Genomic DNA, 20,031 nt, shown 5'->3' with positions numbered 1-20,031 from the left:
ATCCCTCTGTAACGGCGGCTTGGGCGAAGAGCCCACACACTCTTTCCAGGTTACTCCCTATATTTACAACAGCTGTCCTATCTGTAGGTATCATATTACAGAAACAGGAATAACAGGGAATATATCTAAACTTATGTAATAAGAAGTACATTATAATAAGGTTCTGTGGTATTACCATTTTTGTTTCTTCTTCGGCGTCTTGTTTGGTTCCCAGGCCTGTTGCTAAACTGTTTTTGTCTCACATAAAGCACTCTAATTGTAATGTGCCTCAGTTAATTCGAGAGAGTGACTTTTGTAAAGTACACCTTCTTCTCAGATGTTGGAGAGTTAATTATTTATGGATTATAGAATTCACAGTAAAAAGTGTTATTTAAATGCAAGGAATGTTTTTAAAGAACTCTGTGATGCCAATAAAATGTTCTCTAATAAAACAACTGATTCTAGACAATTCAGAGACCAGGCCTAAGAAGCTTCTGAATATAAGTATGGTCAAAAACAATTACTGTAGCAAATCTTTCCGATAAGGAAAATAACAATTAGAAATAAAACACTGCGATTGAATGTATGTCTAGTTGATGGATACATGAAATCACCAAATCAGTCCCACACACTCTCTTTCGTAGTATCATAGGTAGAGATGATAGGGTAGAAAGTAGCAATCCTATTTAACAGAAAAGGAAGTTGGGGCGTGGAAAGCTTTAGTCCTCGTTGTGTCAGACACCTCTTTCGGCTATGATCTGACTGCTCCTCTATTCCTTGAAACTTCAAGTATTCTAGCGCTGGAAGATCATTTATTCTGACACTCTCCTTTTACCAAAGAAAAAACTGAAGCCGTTAAAGATTGAGCTACCCATTGCTTTTCAGAGAAAGAGGTTCTTAAATATCCTGGCTTCTAGAACTCTTAGGAAAATTATATACAAAATGAATATGACTCTTCACTGGGCCGTAATACATTTGCACCCTACCACACCTTGCCTTTTTTTAAATGGCATTACAAGAAAATTCCCCTGGATAACCTAGAGACTCATGCGGCCCACCCTCCCCTCTTGGCTTACTCCCAGTTCTACTCGAGCCTGAGCTTTCTGGGTCAAGGTTGGTTCCTTCCAGCCTCAGGACCCCTGGTCCCCTGGCCCCCAGGCATGGCCGGCACCCAGGTCTTGGGATAGAGAGCCTCGAAGAACCGAACAAGAATGGAGGGATGCAGTCTGATTCTCATCACTCAGTCGAGGTCTTCTGCAAACAAGCCCTGGGGCCACCTCAAGAGTCCTCCATCCCTGGGTCCCCCTCCGGGCCTCAGCAGCCGTCCTCTCCCGCCTCCCTTTGCACGGCCACCTCGGCCGGGGGTGATGGCGCCCGCGAAGCCTGAGGGGGGACCCGGCCTGACTCCGCACGGGGGGCGCTGGGGTCAGGAGGGCACCCAGTGCGCGGCACTGAGCCGCACCCCACGCGGACACGGGCTGCTCGGGTCGTGGTGGTTGTCCAGGCGCGAGGCGCGGGCCCCCGGCTCTGCCACCTCCTCCTCACTCGCCGGCTCGCCTGATCTCCTGCCATGACTCAGCGCTTCTCGCCGCCCGCCGGGCTGGGGACACCGGCTCCTCCCGCCGCGCCCACCCCCTCTCGCCACCCACGCCCGCCCCCGGCCGCCGGCTCTTTGCTGGCGCGGCCGCCACCGCCGCCGCAGTCGAGCACGGGCGCCCCAGCAGCATCCACCGGCCGCCTGGGTCCGAGCCCGCCGCCCGCCATGGAGCCGGAAGCCCCCCGCCGCCGCCACACCCACCAGCGCGGCTACGCCGTGACGCGGAGCCCCCACCTCAACAAGGTCAGCCCCGGGTAGGCACCCGCGCTCGCCTGGCGCCGCCTCGCCCCCGGCGCGGCGCAGCGGCCTCCGTGCCTCGGGGCGCGAGCGCGGGCCCGCCGGCAGCCGGCTCTGGGCCCGGTGGGGATGGGAGGGCGGCGCCGGCGCCTTCGCGCCCGGGCAGCCCGCTCCGGGGAAAGGGAGACGGAGCTTGTTTGGTGCTTTGTGGCTTTCCTTCTCCAAAGCGAGAGCCAAGCTCCAGAAAACAGGGTCAGGAAAAGGGCGTGATCGGAGTGTTGTTGCGAGGGGAGCAGGTAGGCTGCCAGGTGAGCCGCGCTGGGCCGCCCCCTTACTGGGTCCAGTCGGTGTGGCTCTTGTCGGAGGCTGCTGGAGAGAGGTGGCCCTCCTGGTCCAGCCTGGGCGGACAGGTGCTCTGAAAGCCTCGGATCACGCTAACGACCTGAAGTCGAGGCCCCTGCTTTCTGGACTGACCCGGTTAAGAGTCTGGGAATGTGCTGGGTGGCCTCTGCTCGGGACACTTTGCATGGCCTGATACAGAGCCCTGTCTTAGACGTGGGGCTGAGAGTAAGGCCATTTCTAGTTTTTGAATCTGGCCTTCTGGAAATTAATTTTTTTTTTTGGTCTCCTATTTTTATTAAAAAGGGAATTCAGTGTACGCTCTGTTTAGAGACCCTTTTTCAGATCCTGCTAGCATTTCAGTTTTCTTCGCTGGTAATGTAGTGTAAACACCTGAGATCTCTCTCAGATGAAAAACATCTCAGAATTTATAATTTTGCTCGTCTATTTACGAAGCAGTCACACTTATTTTATAGCCTGCTTTGTTTCTGGATTGTGCTTTTGACATTTCCTTTTTATTTAGTACATGGAAAATGCTTCGGCTAGCACACAGTTCTGTTTAGTCATTTTCGTCGTCTCTCGTAGACACGCTTTTTCAGTGAGAACCTGACCTCAGCTTTTTCCCCCTAGTCATGCTGGTGATGACCAACATGGTCTTCACTGGTGATTGGTTGATCACGATTAATGGCTTGAAGACTTGTGATTTCTTTTATTTAATAAATTGGAGGTAGTGTGAGTTCTTTTTGATTTTTGTGGTGACAGGTGACTGTTACAAATCTATGATTATTTAGTATTTGTGGTCATAAAGAATTATGAAATTTTAAATATTTTCTAACTTATTTTTCTCTTCAAAATGAAGTTAATTGCTAGTTTGACTTTTTTCTCCCTTTTTATTATTCTACAGGTGGGGGCCTATTTTCCTTAGAACACAGGTAAAATTTGACGTAGGGAAACAATTTATGGCTGTGATGTGTACCTGCCTGCTGTAATTTATGACCAAATAATGGGTCGCCACTTAAGTATCACATGAGTAGTATAACCTGTTTGAATTTCCTCAAGTCTGGGGCAAGAGGCTGTTCCCAGTGGGTAGACGTAATAGGCAATCTCTGAGCAAGGTTAATTACACCTTTGCTGTTTACATCAACAGTAGATGATAGTAAAATCCTGTTTGCAAGTAAGGATTAATTCCTGCGTGAGAATAATACTGTCACAGACATCTTCTACCAAAGGTAGAAAGGTGCAGGATTAACATGTTAAGAACGTGTTTTTGCATTTGTAATTGAACTTTATTGTCGGCATAGTATCAAATTGGATTTAAAATCTAGGTCACCGACTTTGGGGCGATTCCTGGAATAAGCCTTACTCTTCTTGTTCAGTTCTAAGGCAGCTCAGCTGTGTGGTGCCTCATGGAAGTAACAGAATATCCTCATATGTACCATTGAAACCATAACTGTGGGACCTTTTTGATCTGCCTGCCCTGAAGACCTCTGGGCCTTTAAGTTTTCCAGTAGCCCAGGAATTTTTATTCATTTTTGTGATAACCTTGCCTCTAAAGAAAAACTGGTATTTCTTACCCTCCTTTAATACCCTGGCTGGTCACCAGGCCACCTGAAGCCTTCTTCAGCCACACCCACACAGCCCTTCATTACCTCACCTTTTGGGTAACTGCAACAGTGTATCTGGTTTTGTTTTCAGTATTATAGTCTGTCCTACATGTAGGTATGGGAGAAATGTCTTCATCAATTAGCATTTTCTTCATGTCACTCATCTATTATCCAAGTATTTATAATATGTTATTATTTCCTATTATATTGAATGTAAAATCAATCTGTCACTTAGGTTTACTATCTTCTGCAAATTTCTCGCATTAGTTCTCAACTTAGCCTTCCACTTAAAACTCTTACTTAATCTTTTCCTTTGTGTCTGTGTGTAATTCCTGTAGTTAAACTGTCATTGGTTGATTTAATGTTCTCTCTAGAGAAGACTTTTTTATCTTGGTCCTGCTATCGTTACTTAACACCTGTTTTTTATGTGTTCAGTTGTACCATGTCATTTTGTATTTACTACATTGAATTTTTTATTTTATTTTGATTGTCATAGGGAAGGAATCGTAATACTTAGTACAGAATTTTGCTCAGTGGACATTAAGTAAATGTTTATTTAATGAACGTATGAGCCATGTTTTCATTTCTTTTTGTCTTCCAGTCTCAGCTTTTAAGCAGGTCACTTTTAAAGGGGTAGTTTGGGCCTTATTTTAAGACATTTATCTTCTTTAGTATTATTTCTTGAAAATAAATTCACATTGAGGTCTTAAGCTCTGTCGACTCCCTATACCATTATATTATATAATGGAATATGATAAGAAAAGTTGGAATTTGGTTTTAAGCCTGACCATCCCATGAAATTTTAATTACTTACTGGCTAAACTTAGGGAGTTTCTTAGTCTTGGTAAAAATCAGAGTTAACAGTAGATATGATCTGAATTAAAAAATAGAAAATGTTTTAAAAACCTAAGAGAAATAGGGTCTTTCTTCATTGGTAGTAATTCATGTGTGATTCCTGCTATTGGCTTATACTCAAATATACATCATCCCAGGTGGGCTTTCATTGTAGCATTTGGGGACGTACTTCTGCCTCACACGTAGGAGGTTCAGTATCTTTCTGTGCACAGCCCAAACTATTTTTGAGGTGCTTGTCTTTGCCTGTGTTATATTATATGTGCTTATCCAATTTACTGTTAATGTTTATGATTTTCAAGGATACCTTCTGTTTTAGATAAGTTGTATTTCAGGTTTTTTCCTCAGGAATTTTCACGTGACTAATAATGTTTCATAAATCACTCTTCAAAATTAAAATTCTACACACAATAAAAGTAATCACACTTATTTATTTCTCAATTTACTCACTTTATTTCTCTATGCAGTGGTAGAAAACACTAACTGATGGTTCTGTCATAGTTAACATGTGCTTACATGGCTTCCATATCTTTAAGATTAAGTAGTAACATGACCTACAGGTAAATCTCCAAAAGACTCCGCTCTTCAATATTTTAGGCAGTTTGATCCAGTTTGCGTTAGTGATAGTGTTTTATTAAAGTCGTTTCTGCGCAGCGTTAGTAACTTTTAAATCTCAAAGATGAGCTTCTGGGCAAGTGCTTTTGTAGGTGCTTGTGTCCTGGCATGGCAAGACCTAGCTGGATGTGTTGTAGGGAAAGGAGAAACAGGTCTCATGACTATGAAGGAAAGATACCTTAAACTTCCTCTTTTTCTTCAGTGTAAACTATACCAGGAGGAATCATTCAGAAATTTTTACCTGCTGCAGTTCTCTGGCGTTCCCTCAGCAGTTGGAGAAACTGATACGTTATTTAACGTAGACTCCAGCTGATGCCAGAGCCGCTGTAACGAGGAGGTGCAGCCAGAAGCCTCCACACCTGTTGCCTGGTTGCAGTTGGAACAACAGCAGTGGTATAGGATAGCACAAAACAAAGTGATGTTGTGCTCTAGTGACTAGAAGGATCGGTTTGACTTGAGAACTCTCGAGACTGGTCTTACAGAGTACCCAAAATACTGAAGAGAGCAATAGGTTTGAGATTTTTCGTTTTGTGTTCTGATTGCCTTCTAACTTTTTGGTAAGTGTGGGGAATTCTGTGGAATGGAATGGACGTTCTAAGACTTTGTGTCTAGAAGAAATGAACCTAAGTCCCAATTCTTCCAATTATCAGTTGTGAGATTTTAACTAGCTTCAGTTACTGTCCTTGTAGATAGAGTAATAATTTCATTCACCTATCGTCTTTTATTTATTCAGAACCCACTGTATCCTAGGTAATATTCTGGATGCAGGGGATATGGCAGTGAATAAGATTCTTGCTGTGAGTGTACTTATGTTTCCATTGTAATATGATTTCTGTCTTGCCTCTTCACTCAGACGTTGACAAGATTATTTGAGATGGTGAATGTTAATTTTTTCTATTATATATTATAAAAACTGGAGGTTGTTTATTTCTACAACTAATTAATCTGATAGTACTTTTATATAAAGAGTCAACTCACAGCTGGAACAATTGTAAAGTACTTGTTTTTTTAGTGTAGTTACCCTCTTCTCTCTTGAATTTTTCTTGATATGATTCTGTTACCGCTTTAATTTTATGAATTTTCAAATAAAAAACCAAAGTATGTTTTCTCTCTGGGAGTGAGATTTACGTTTACTCTCAGCTTCATGTAAGTCAGTGTCACTGACGTCACATGACCTTTGCAATCTCTCTTACATTTTCACAGAATGCCAGGTATAGGTTAAAGAATGTCTTTGTGAAGGAAAAGGAAAGCTTTTTGCTTCTCAGTCCTCTGCTCAAAGTGTGTAAAGGCTTGGAAGTATGAAAGAACATGGCTTGTTAGAGAACATAGAGGTATGCCCCTGGGCAGTCAGCAGTCAGTTTCACTGGGATAAGAGGAAGCAAGCTGCAAATGTGAAATTTGAAAGCTCTAGTAGTGTGAAATCAGCCTTTAGTCTTTTTGACGTTGGAAATAGTAATTACTCTGACAAAACAAATATTCAGGCTATTTTCCCATGGTTTTCAAAAGTGACATGACGAAATACTGTCACAGACTCAGGATCTCTTGATGTGGACTTTTCATTACATCATTATTTATTTTATGTTATTGAGCCAACTCAGCACATTTTGTTGACAGTTTGTAGATCCAGGATTGATCATCAGCTATGTTACAATTCAGTAGAACTGATCTGGGAATGTTTCTAACCTGCATGATTAAGAAATTTTCTTAGACACGGGGCCTAAATGTAAAGTGTGGTTGTTTGCATTCTTATAATGATATGTAAAATATTCTGTGTCTTATGTATGAATTTTTACCTGATTTTAGCTTAATGTGTGTAATGTAGTACACTTTAAAACAAGGGATTATTGTTGCCTTAAATGAATTTGGATAATTTAAAACATCAATATTTTCCTTCCGACCCTGAAAGTTTATCTAAGTTAGCTACTGATTAAACTGTTTTCAGATACTTGAGGCCTTTGTGTTTAAAGAGAGGGGAGAGACACCCCGCCTTTAAGTTTCTCTAGTTTAATCTCGTAGTTTGGGAAGTTTATATAATAATGAATAATGTTCTCTAAAAACATGGGAATATAACTATTAGAGCTTCCATACTAATAAACAAACTCTAGCCCTAAAACATTAGGAATTTTTTTTTTTTGAGGAAAATTAGCCTTGAGCTAACATCTGCCACCAATCCTCCTCTTTTTTGCTGAGGAAGACTGGCCCTGAGCTAACATGCACGCACATCTTCCTCTATGTTATATGTGCGATGCCTGCCACAGCATAGCTTGACAAGCGGTGTGTAAGCCCGCACCCGGGATGCGAGCCAGCGAACTCCAGGCCACTGCAGCAGAACGTGCGAACTTAACTGCTGAGCCACCGGGCTCGCCCAAGATTGTGGTTTTTTTTTTTTTAATTATCAGGAAATGGTTGAATAAGAACATCAGCCAAAGTACTTGCATGTTCATATGAATGTCCATGATTACATTGTAAGTATCCCTCTGGTAGTTAAATTCTAAACTGTCTTGCCAAGACTTGGAGATCTGGAGACTGAAGGAGGCCTAAGATTCCATTGTAACATTAGGGCTAGGCCCCTTAAACTTAGAATATATTAAAATATATTTAAATAGTGTATTTAGAGTCACCTAAGATATTTTCAAAATTTTGATTGTGACACAGTACACATACTTGTAATATATGTATAAACTTATTGCTATGGGCTGAATTGTGCCTCCTGAAAGTCATGTTGAAGTTCTAACCCCTAGGATCTCAGAGTGTCACCAAATTTAGAGATAAGGCCTTTAAAGAGGAAATTAAGTTAAAATCAGGTCTTTAGGGTGGGCCCTAATCCAATGTGACCAGTGTCTTACGTGAAGAGGAGATTAGGACATGCACACCAGAGGAAGGACCTGGTGAAGACAAAGGGAGAAGATGACCCGTCTACAAGTCAGGGAGAGAAGCCACAGAACGTAAGCAACCATGCTGACGTCTTGATCGTGGACTTGCAGCCGCCAGAAGTGTGAGAAAATACACTTCTGTTGTTTTAGCCACCTAGTCCAGTACCTGCTATGGCAGCCTCAGCCAACTAATACACTTATGTAATTGAAGCCAAATTTCATAATACAATACTTTTACTTGCTGTGTTTAGTGCACTCTAGTAGTATCTGTTCTATAGAAAGTTTTGGTTGTGATTCACTGATGATTTACAACCCATAGTTTAAAAAAATTCTGCTGTATGACTTCTTTGAGTAGTGCCTTCACATACCTGGGAAGATTATTACAGAGTAACTTTCTTTTCCATGTGTTAGTGTTGCCTATGGGGCTCTAGTTGGCTGTGGCAGTCTGGGCCAGCCTCCCTTTGTTTTCCATCTACACATCCAAATTGAGATATCTTTTAAACCAATATTCTTGAAACTATGAGAACATTATTGTTGTTACTAATAGTGGGAGGTCTGGTTAGTCAGCAAAACAATGTCTTTATTTATGTACTCAGAGCTAAAAATAAATTGAAACTTGGTTAATGAGCATTTTTGTGGGCCCTTAAATTTTTTACTTCAAATCTTGCTTATATTTAATTCGTATTTATGGTAACTATAACATAATAATATGACAATAGAGAGTAAACATATGGTCATATCAATAAATATAACAGAATAACTCATCTATTAATAAAATTATTTTCAGATTGTTTTGCAAAGCACAAGCAAACTATACAGTATATAAGAGATACACTGGGAACAAAATGTTACAGAAAAGCTAAAAATAAAGATATGGGAAAATGCAAACAGCAAGAAGTCAGGTTTACCCTGACATTAGACAATGTATAGTTCGTGTCAAAAAGCATTAACTAAGACAAAATACTCTTTATAATGCTGACAGTTACAATTCTGAATGAAGTTACAAAAGTAAGGAATATGTATGCACCAAATAACACAGTAGCCACCTTCATAAAAAAGATGCTATAGGACATGCAAAGATAAATAAAACACTAATAATAGAAGGGTTGAACATATCTCTCTCAGTGCAGGACACACCAAAGAGACAACACACTTTCCATACAGGAATTTCTTCCTTGAATTTCTCAGGAAATTTATCTTTTTCCAAATCATGAGAAAATTCAGTTGAGAAAATGGAAAAAAAATCCTCCTTTGAGAATCAAAGCTTAATAAATATCGCCACATTACTAATTTGAAAGATCTAATGACATAAGTCGAAAGGAAGAGCTGGAAACGGTGACACGTAGAGTTAGAGGTTAAGGCATTTCCTGGATCTTCACGGGAACATGTAGGTGAGAAGTTGTAATGATCTAGTACTTGTAGCCATTGTCATTTTCTTACAATATCTGTCTTTAGACCATTTACACTTTATGTAATTCATATGTTTGGATTTCTGGATCATATGGTAGTTCTATTTTAAATTTCCCGTCTTTGAGGTCCGTTCATGGTCCTAACTGACTGTAGGTCTATAGAAATCATATACACATCCCAAGCTGGCCTGTGGAAGAAATAAGAGAGACACAAGAAGGTCCCTGTTCCAGTGGATGAGCTCTCTAAGGAGCCTTGCCCATGTCCTGCACAACACTTCCACTTACATGTTATTGTTCAGAACTCAGTCACACGACCACATCTCACTACAGGGGAGTCCGGAATTGTAGTCATTTGTCTGACACATTGCTGTCCCAAATAATGTAGAGTTCTCTCACTGGGGAGGAGGCGGACACCAGATGTGGCAGTAGGTAATCAGTAGTCTCTGCCATAGCCAGAGCTGCCAGAAACAAGGATAGAGATTTAACAAATGTAAATAATAAGATTATAATATTCTTGGAGATTGAGATAAATGTTCTTAATAGTTCTTAATGTTTTTTAGTTGCCTTACAGATCCACTGTATAAAAAGAAGATAGAAAAATGTGAAAAGTTTGTCTCCCTCCCACTTCTGTGACCCAGCTAGCCAGTTCTCCTTCCTAGAGGCAACTGTTTCTGGTGACCAGTGTTTCCATTATATACTAGAAATATTGTATGAAGTGTGTTTTTTAAAGTTAATCTTCGTAAGTTCAAATGTTACTGGTGTAGGGCATGAATCAGATATGCCCTTAGTGTGGTGGATAGGAGTGGCGTTATGGAAAGACAAGTTGCAGATGGGAGAATGTATGTGAATCATCTGGAGATATGGAAAACAGAGGATCATTATCCCAGATCCCTCTATCATCTACCTGTATTCTGAAACTGGTTCGGAAGCATTCTTCTGTCTTTCTTTACTGGGCTAGCCTCGGTGTGGGGATTCCTCAGTATGTGAGTAACGAATACTGTGGGGTGATCACTGCTAACTCACTTGTAGCATTTTCATGAAATGGCATAACTGATCAAGAAAAGAGCTGGGTCTTCCCGTTACTCTTAAGAGAAAGTCTAAAACCTTACCTGGCTAACAAGGGCTTGCCTGCTCTGGTTCCTGCCTGTGTTCCCAGTGTCATCTTCCCACATTTTCATTCTTTTTTTATCATTCTTCCCACATTTGATGCAGTTTCCTTCTCCACGCTTTTTCCAAGACTCCAAGCGTTTCTGCATCAGTGTTTATGCCCCTGCTGTTGCCTGCACTACCACCCCAGTTGTTTACCTGGTCACCTCCTACTCTTTTACATGTCCTTCAGATCTCATTTTAACACCACTGCTAAGTGAACTCTTCTCTTTTAACCCCCAAATTAAGGTAGATCTTAAGCTTTGCCTTTTCTTTCCCCTGTGCTTAGCACATTGTTATTTTATAGTTATTTGTTTAGCTATTTGTTTAATATCCCGTTAAGCTCTCCAGATCGTAAGCTTCATGAGGCTGTGGACCATATTTGACGTGTCACTGTTTCATTGGTTTAGTGCCTATAAGCCTTGTAAGCTTTTATTCAGCAAACACTTGAAAAATATTTGGTGAATGTGATGATTAATTTTTATGTGTCAACTTGACTGGGCCACTGGGTGCTCGAACATTTGGTCAAACATCATTCTGGGTATGTCTGTGAGGGTGTTTCTGGATGAGATTAACATTTGAATAGGTGGACTGAGTAAAGCAGACTTCCCTCCCTAATGTGGGTGGGCCTCATCCCATCTGAATAGAACAAAAGGGCTGACCCTCCTGTGAGTAAGAGGGAACCCCTCAGGCCTCACTGTCTTCAAGCTGGGACATCAGTTTTTTCCCTTGAACGAAACATTGGCTCTTCCTGGGTCTTGAGCCCACTGGCCTTCAGGCTGGAGCTGTCCTCTCAGCTGTCCTGGTTTCTCAGGCCTTTGGACTTGGACTAGTGCCACACTGTTCACCCTCCTGGGTCTCCAGCTTGTCCACTTCGGATATGGAGACTTGTCAGCCTCCGTAATTGCATGAGCCAGTTCCTTATAATAAATTTCTTGATATATATATGATATATATATACATGCATCCTCTTGGTTCATTTTCTCTGGAGAACCCTTACCAATACAATCAGCTTCACAGTCTCCCATAAAGTAACTGAGAGGGCAGAGAACATTTCTGGAAATCTCCTCTGTCGATCTGAAGTAAGAAAGCCATCTTGTGGCCTTCCTGGGAATATCATGTTGGTAAGTGAAGTAGATCCCTTAGGAAACTGCTTCATAGTTCTCTGCAACAGTTCTTAATGTATTTTGTGACAAAGTCCGCTTTGGAAATTTAGTGAAGTCCGTGGACTGGACTCCTTAAAGCACTGGTTTTAAATAAATAGAATACATAGTGTTACAAAAGAAACCAATTATAATGAAATATAGATATAAAAATATTAGGAAGTAAATGTGTGATATTGTAAGATATATTCTTTATGAAAGACTTAAATAGCAAGATGATATATTTCAATATGGTCGATTTAAAATAAAATTTTATTTTTTAAAGAAGTCAGTATGAAGGTCCTTAGACTTATATCTAAGCATATCAGTATACTCCTTAGACTTACTGTGTTGCCATGAATTCATGTTTGCTGGTGAAGTATGCATGTAAATTTAAAGCATATAGATTATTGCAACCTATAATTCACCAAAAATGTACGAAACAGACACCTACAACAAAGAATTATCTGGCCCACGATGTCGCTACTGCAGAGGTTGAGAAACCCTGGTTTAGATGAAGATACTTTAAAATACCCCACAAGCTTTGGCGCTCATGGTGATATGTAGATATCTTTTTTGTCAAACTAAGTTGATCTTGATGCCTGGTTTAAAGTCAATTTAAAAAGGTATTAATAGTGGATTAATATAATTGAATAATATTCTACTGTATGAGTGGAAAACTCAGTTAATATGTGAGAGATTTCAAATCATGGGTGCTCTGTACTACTGCAGATCTAAAAAGACCTTAGTTTGGAATTTGAATTGGGGGGATTGGTTATTCAAAATAGAATTACATAGAACTGAAAAGTTGTTTCAGATTCATATATTTATTCATCCATTTGTTTGTTTAAGATTTGTTGAGTCCTTGCTCCGTCCTGACGGTATTACAGGTGCTGGCATACAAATACGAGTAGCATAGTGCGTGTCCTCCAGAAGCACCCAGACTTCTGGGGACGGGAGCAGTTTAGAAGGAACCATGAGGTATGGGAAGCTCCATGATAAAGTAGGTGGTGGTGTGGGAGCACGGTGGGGCACGTTCCACTAGTCCAGAGAGAAGGAGGAAGGGCCTTCTTGAAGGAGATCATTCAGGAATAGGCAGGGGGCGTTTACAAATTCATGTGTAATTTAATTGGCAATTAAACGTTTTGAATTGCTGTCTAATTTTCATACTCTGTAGATTCTTCTATTACCTCAAAGAGTTAAAGCAAATGAAGGCACAATTGATAATTGTAACCGTCACCTTTCTGGTTCACTATATGAGTAATCACTATACATGCTATTTTAGGCATATTTAGAGGATTTTGTGTGAGTCGCACATATAAGATTTTTTAGAATAATGTAAATGTGCATGTGATTACCAGGGACTCGACTGGCAACCAGTATTTCCCATCTGGTTTGGATTATTCATACACCTTTCAATCCAAGATCTTTGATTTGGCTTTTTTGTCATCTGTGTATGTTGGTAGTTTCAGTTGTTTACGAAGAATTACCAGCCTGCTTATTTAACAGGTACTTTTCTCTACTGGTTTCGTGACTTTGTGAAATTTGCCTTAAAACTTCTTTGGGGACGATAGCACTCCATCTTGCTGAAAGGATTTTGAAATCTTATGAATGATTTTAAGAGTTATATTTGGAAAATGTAGTGTTGACATTGGTGGTTAACAACTTCTCAGCCTTATAAGGAATCTATAAAGATCAGTAATCTGACTTTTAAGTGAGAAATACTTAAATTATTTAATTAAATCTCTCATCCAATATTTTAAAAATCCATTTGGTCTCTTGGATAGAGGTGTTCTTTCTTTCTTTTTTTTAAATTAAGCAAATATGTCAGAAACTACAAAATAGTTATACTTGCTTATATCCAATAATACCTAGATGAAATAATTTTTGGGTGTTATGAAGTTATGATATTTTACTGTAAGTTCTAGGGTAGCTAGAGCCATATATATTTTAGATATATTTTTAGAATCATTACTTCTACCAATTTAAATTACTTTCTATCAGATATGAGTAAAAATTGCTATGTAATGAAACCAAATATTTTTTTCTTAATGAAGCTGTTGTTACTATATTATTGTTTTTAAATAATTTATTTTTTGCCTCTTAAAGGAGACTATCACTAGAGAATTTGTACAGCTGAATGCATTCAAAATCATAATTTTTATACGATTATTTTCTGATATAAATTTTACCTTGGAAATGTGTATTCCATCTGGATGATTTTTGGAGACTTTTTTTGTTTTGAGGAAGATTAGCCCTGAGCTAACTGCCACCAATCCTCCTCTTTTTTCTGAGGAAGGCTGGCCCTGAGCTAACATCCGTGCCCATCTTCCTCTGCTTCATATGTGGGACGCCTACGACAGCATGGCGTGCCAAGTGGTGCCATGTCCACACCCGGGATCCGAGCCGGTGAACCCCGGGCCGCCGAAGTGGAACGTGCGAAACTAACTGCTGCGCCACTGGGCCGGCCCCCATCTAGCTGATTTTTTTTTTAAGAACTGAAGTTGCATAACACTAGGAAAATTCTAAATGTTATTACCTATATTGTCAGTTAGAATCTAAAGAAAATCAATTTCAAAGAGCAATTTTTGGCACTCTGGAAGACTTAGGAGTCCTCCAGAAACCCTTCAGTAGAATGTGTCCAGGGCAAATTAGTATTACTTTTCTTTCTGTACATATAAAATATGCACATAAACTATGTTAATACATTTGAACATAATATGCACATAAACTATGTTAATACATTTGAACATACTGTGATATTTAAAACTAAAGCTCAATTTGATCCCTTTATTTAAGAAGAATAAATAATAAAAATATAAAGACCTCTCCTTTTGTACTCTTTACATATAAATAATTTCTCCCCAAAATTAACATTAAAATTAATTCTAAAGCATTTTTCGTATGAAAAAAATACCTTTAGGAGACATGTGCCATATTAGCTGTAATGTCACATTTATCAAATCTGTATGTAGTTAAGTTGAAATCATAAATTATGAAAAAAAAAAATCTGGTAAAGAATTCAAAGACAATGAAATTAGATTTTTAAAAAAGATATTTTAAAATTTGGAATGTGAAATATATCAATAATTTGCTAAGCAAACTTTTAGTCATTTTAATTATATTCTTTTCAAGTAAGGAGAAAATTAGCTGCTGAATTGACTTTTTATAGAATCTAATAAAATTCAATACAGTGAAATTCACTCTTTTTGGTGCACAGTCCTATTACTTTGACAAATGTACAATGTGTGTAACCAGCACCGCAATCAAGAACAGTTTCATCAAAAAAAATTCCCTTGTGCTGCCCTTCGTTGTCAACTCCTCTCTACTCCCAGGACCCGAGAACTACTGAATTTTTTATATCCTTATAATATTGCCTTTACCAGAATGTCGCCTAAATGGAATTATGCATATGCAGCCTTTTGAGTCTGGCTTCCTTCACTTAGCATAATGCCTTTGAGGTTCATCTGTTTCAGTAGTTTCTTTCTTTTTTTTTTTTTTGAGGAAGATTAGCCCTGAGCTAACTGCTGCCAATCTTCCTCTTATCACTGAGGAAGACTGGTCCTGAGCTAACATCTGTGTCCATCTTCCTCTACTTTATATGTGGGACGCCTGCCACAGCATGACTTGCCAAGTGGTGCAATGTCCACCCAGGATCCGAACCTGCGAACCCCGGAATGTGCGCACTTAACCGCTGCACCACCCGGCTGGCCCCTCTTTTTACTCTTGAGTAATGTATTATGTACATTAATTAATTGTTTCAAGTTTTTTGCAATTATTGCTTTCCACTTGTTTCTCTACTCTTTTTAACCTTCTTTACTCACTTTTCTTCTCTGAAACATGTAATAGCAATTACATAGTTGTAGCAAATCATTAATTAATTAGTTAATCTAACACATTTTTGTGACTGCCTACGCAGTTGTGTTGATTGTCTACAAAGTGGCAGGAATTATTCTAGATATTAGGGATTCACCAGTTGAATGAAACATACAAACATCTTTGCCCTAATGTAACTATGGCTTCAAACATTAAAATTAATAAGTTCTGTTATCATAATAAATCATCATACATGTACAGATTACTTATCTTAAAGACTTTTGTGATTTAGACAATTTTTTTTTTTGCTGTTCAGCCTGATTATTTTTAGTCATTATTCAGGGGGAAAAGAAGGCAATCTCCTGAAGTTAATTGGAAACACTAAAGATGCTTAGTGCAGAATACAGAATATGTTTGTTCTGTTTTTAATGGTAGTAGTTTCTAATAAATTACTCAGGACAAAGTTTCCTTCTCAGTCCTGTTTTCTCCGTGCAAACATAGTTTCTAATATAAGTCTCTTGTTATGCCAGGAATTTTGTTTTCATTTCTGCTTGATAGTCTCGGTTTTCTCAAGAAGATACACGTAGATTAATTGGTAGGGTCCCGAAGAACAGTCATTCTGTGTGCTGCCCTCATCAGTGAAACATCATACTGTTCTGCTGTCGAGGGATCTGGTCCAAAAGGGTTTTTAAGGAGTAGAGAAAGTAAGAGACAGAAAAGGAGAAAACCAAGGTTGAACCTAGAGGCTATGGGAATGCTTTTAGGAATTAGAATTACAGGTGGTCTGGAAACCTGATACATGTATGGACGTCTAACTTTTCAACCACGTGAAAGACTCAGTAGAAGTCGAATGAAAGTTGGACGCTGGTTGCGTGCTTTGGGCGCACTCTCCTTTGGACAGCCCTGCAGGATAACCCGAAGGTGAAGAATGTTTGAAACAGATATATGTTACATCAGCCTTTAATAAGGAGAATGTATTAAGCTGACGTTTCCCTGTCAAATTTTAGACATAACTAATCTGTTTATAAATTTCTATAAAATCTCTCTCTATGATAATGTCTCTGTTAATATGAAAAAATGAAATATATAGCCAGGATTATTAAATGGTTCAAAATTCCACCTTCTGTTTCTCTGAATACTTTTTGGGAAGCTGCTGGTTGGTAAGAATCACACTGATGTGTCATTTTTAAAAAATTGTGGTTTAAATGAAATCATGCCATATGTATTTTTAAGTGTTCAAGGATTTTAAGATTTAAATTTACTTATTCACTGATTTTGTTTTTAATTCATAAAAGGTAGTAATAGAATATGAACCCAATTATAGGACTTTAACTTGGCCCAGTTCCCTAGATTTCTAAGCCCTAATTAAAAAAAAAATTTTTTTTAAAAGTTCAGTTGATGCTTTCCTATGTCTTGGGAAATTTGGCTAACAGTGTATGGGAGTTTGTAGTTACTAAGCATCAAAGGATATTGAAAAATATCTCCATGGCATCATCATTTACATGGCATACGACATGGGAGGCCTGTTAGATTTATGAATTCGTTTCAGACAAGACATTGGAAAATTTATGTAAAAAGACTGGCCAACTCTATCAATAAATGATTGCTAAGTGTCATTATTCAGTGAACGAAAGAGCATATGTTAGTACTTCTGACAATAAGCCTTATTCTCAGAATATTGATTGCTGTTTCTGCAGGCAGATTTTCAAGGCATAATATTCAAAAGCTTACTACTTCTTCACGTATATTCATGTATTTTGGGGACTTTAACTTTAGCCTAGCTCTTTCCCCATTTTTAATTTCTTACTTTTTCATTTCAAGTTAGAGGAAAATCTATCAAGTTTTCTTTTCTTTCTTTTTCAAATATATTACTTTCCATAATTGTGTTTCGTTCCAAGGAGTGATTTCATGACATTTTGATTTAAATGATCAGTCTCGCGGTAATATCTCCACAAGTGACGTGTGCCTTCCTTCCATTTTACAGTTACTTTTTCACACAAATATCTTTTTCTGATTACTTTAAATTTTAAACATAATTTTACCAGAATTAATATACTAATCCATTTCCCGAGCAACAATTTTATTGTTTTTTAAATTTTAATGTCACTAAAATTACATATTTAAAACTTTCTATTTTTTTAATGCAGCAAATTACTGAATTCTAATTATGTCAGGTACTGTTTTAAGCACTAGGGATGAAGCAGTGAAAACAACAGACAAAATTCCCTTACCTCATGGAGTTTGCATTCTGGTGTGGGAACACAGACCACAAATAAAGAAAAGAATGGCATGCAAAAGGTTCCAGCAACACCACAAGTGTCTCCTGGTGTGTCCTGGAACTCCTTAGGCAAAGGATGGACAGGATACACTCGGCTGTTGTTCTCCAGGCATCCAGAAGAGGGGGGTTGGGCCAGGCACAGCTGGCTGCCCTGGATTACCCTCGAGGAAAGGGACCATCCTGCTGTAGTCCACACATATGTTGGAGCTCCAGAGGACCCCTAACTGAGCAACAATGGGCACTTTTGCAGTCATGAGAGTGGCTGCGAGGGAGAAAAACATTTTGGAACTGGACACAGCTATGCTGATAGCATTTGGAGACCTTTTGAGAAGCCAAGATTGTGTACAGCTTCTTGCACTGGAGGTTCTGCAGCCATTGGTCCCAGTTAGCTCTTGCAGGCAACTCAGCACCACGAGGGGTTGTTCAGTGAGCAAACCTATTTGACTTTCTTCAGTCTGCCCCCCGACCCAGGAGCCTAATTAAACATAAGGCGTTCTATCAGTGACATGAATTAATGGGCCTATCAATATTAAACATTAGAAGAAAGAGAGTTGTTTATCCATTGACCTCCTCCTACTTTCTGGGGTCGGACATGTTCATTCCTCACCAATCAGGGTCTACCATCTATGCCTGGGGTGAACCAAATTCTCTCTCCTTTTCCCAGAGTAAAAAACTTCCCAGAGACTCAGAAGTTGCTATTCTGCCATTGCAAGAAACTTTCAGGGGTAGAGAAGGATGGCTCTAGAATCACCCAATGCAAAGTTAGTGAACACATTCCTGCTCATTCCAGGTTGTCTAAGAAACAGCAGCAGCGGTCACAATGAGTGAACCCAACAGTCGTCACTTTTGCTAGACCCAAAGGAACAGCAGTCACAGTCTAGTCAAAGAGGCCTCTGGGGCTTCAGTATCTCCAGGGAGAGTCCTCTCCAGGGGGGCTGCTAATCCCAATCTTCCAGATTAATGACTGCTGGGGTTTCTCTGCTGTTACTTCCCCTTGTATTCTATCCCAGCAAATCTCTTAGGTCCATTCTGGATTTTCACATCAACCCATCAGTTCTATTTTGTTTGCTTATTTTCAAGCCTCATAGTTTGTAATACTCTTGTTTTATACAGTCAGCGTTCATGTAAACTGATAGCATAGGCATAATAGGTTCGAACGGCCTACTGGTGAGTCTGGAGGGACGATAGAGAGGAGGGAGCATTTGCGGTAAGGCTTCAAGGACGGAGAAGCGGGGAAGAAAGACACTCTTGACGGTGGTGTCATGGAAGAATAAAACAGTGTGGCATGTTCAGGCCATGGTGGGAGGTTTTGTGTGGCTAGGACTGTGTAAGGATAGTAGGAGAAAACTTGCGAGAGGAGTACTGAAACAGGAGTCTCAATCATATATGGCATTTCCTGACCTATTTTATGGGGAGAAGCATAGCAGGTCATAGGTGACCTACTTATGTCTATACTTTTAAAGTCTCTTAAATAACCCATTCATTTTTATATTTAATGACGGTAATAATGATACTTATATCTTTTATTTCCATGTCTTCAAATCGTTTCCTTCTATCCATTACCTAATTTCATCCTGATAGTGTCTGAGTGACACAGATTGGAATATATCCTAATTTTCTAATATTTAAAGATGAGGAAACTGAGGTATCAAGAGATTACATGATCTACATGTCTAATCGAACAGCAAATAGCCATGTTTAGAGTAATGCCAGATCTTCAGATTTTTAATTCCATATACTTCTTGGATTTTATTTGTGTCTACATATGCTTTTTGTCTTTTCCCCCCTCAAATTCTTGTGTTTTTCTTTCCTCCATAGGACTTAGCTTTCACCCTGGAGGAGAGACAGCAGTTGAACATTCATGGGTTGTTGCCGCCTTCCTTCATCAGTCAAGATATCCAGGTCCTTAGAGTCATTAAGAATGTGGAACGTCTGAACTCGGACTTTGACAGGTAACCTATTCCTGAAGGTGGCTTTTATATTTCTCGTAGGCAGTTGTCTAGTTTGTTTTTCAGTGGATGAGAGAGTTAAAATATTTGGTGATTTTGAAAGAGGAATCAACTTTGAAGAGAAATTGTCTGTAAATATGGTGATGATTTAAAAAACTTTACCCTTGGTAGGAACATTTGAATAAAATAAAATTT

The 20,031-nt window shown here is 39.3% G+C and overlaps 1 protein-coding gene across 5 annotated transcripts in view; it reads left to right on the top strand.

Annotated features, from left to right (window-relative positions):
* Positions 1-20,031, top strand: part of ME1 (malic enzyme 1) — a 252,844-nt gene that overhangs the window by 80,337 nt on the left and 152,476 nt on the right. For 4 of the 5 annotated variants that reach the window (XM_070225215.1, XM_070225218.1, XM_070225214.1 and 1 more), the window contains one exon: positions 19,706-19,839. In XM_070225215.1, the coding sequence (XP_070081316.1) occupies positions 19,706-19,839 (134 nt within the window). Of the gene's footprint in view, positions 1-690; positions 1,820-19,705; positions 19,840-20,031 lie in introns of those variants that run through there. The other variant, XM_023650729.2, reaches the window with a different exon arrangement.

The sequence above is a fragment of the Equus caballus genome, chromosome 10, assembly GCF_041296265.1.
Source record: "Equus caballus isolate H_3958 breed thoroughbred chromosome 10, TB-T2T, whole genome shotgun sequence".
In the NCBI taxonomy this organism is placed as follows: Eukaryota; Metazoa; Chordata; class Mammalia; order Perissodactyla; family Equidae; genus Equus; species Equus caballus.
Note: the sequence above shows the minus strand (reverse complement) of the source record. Positions and strands in the feature narration are given on the sequence as shown.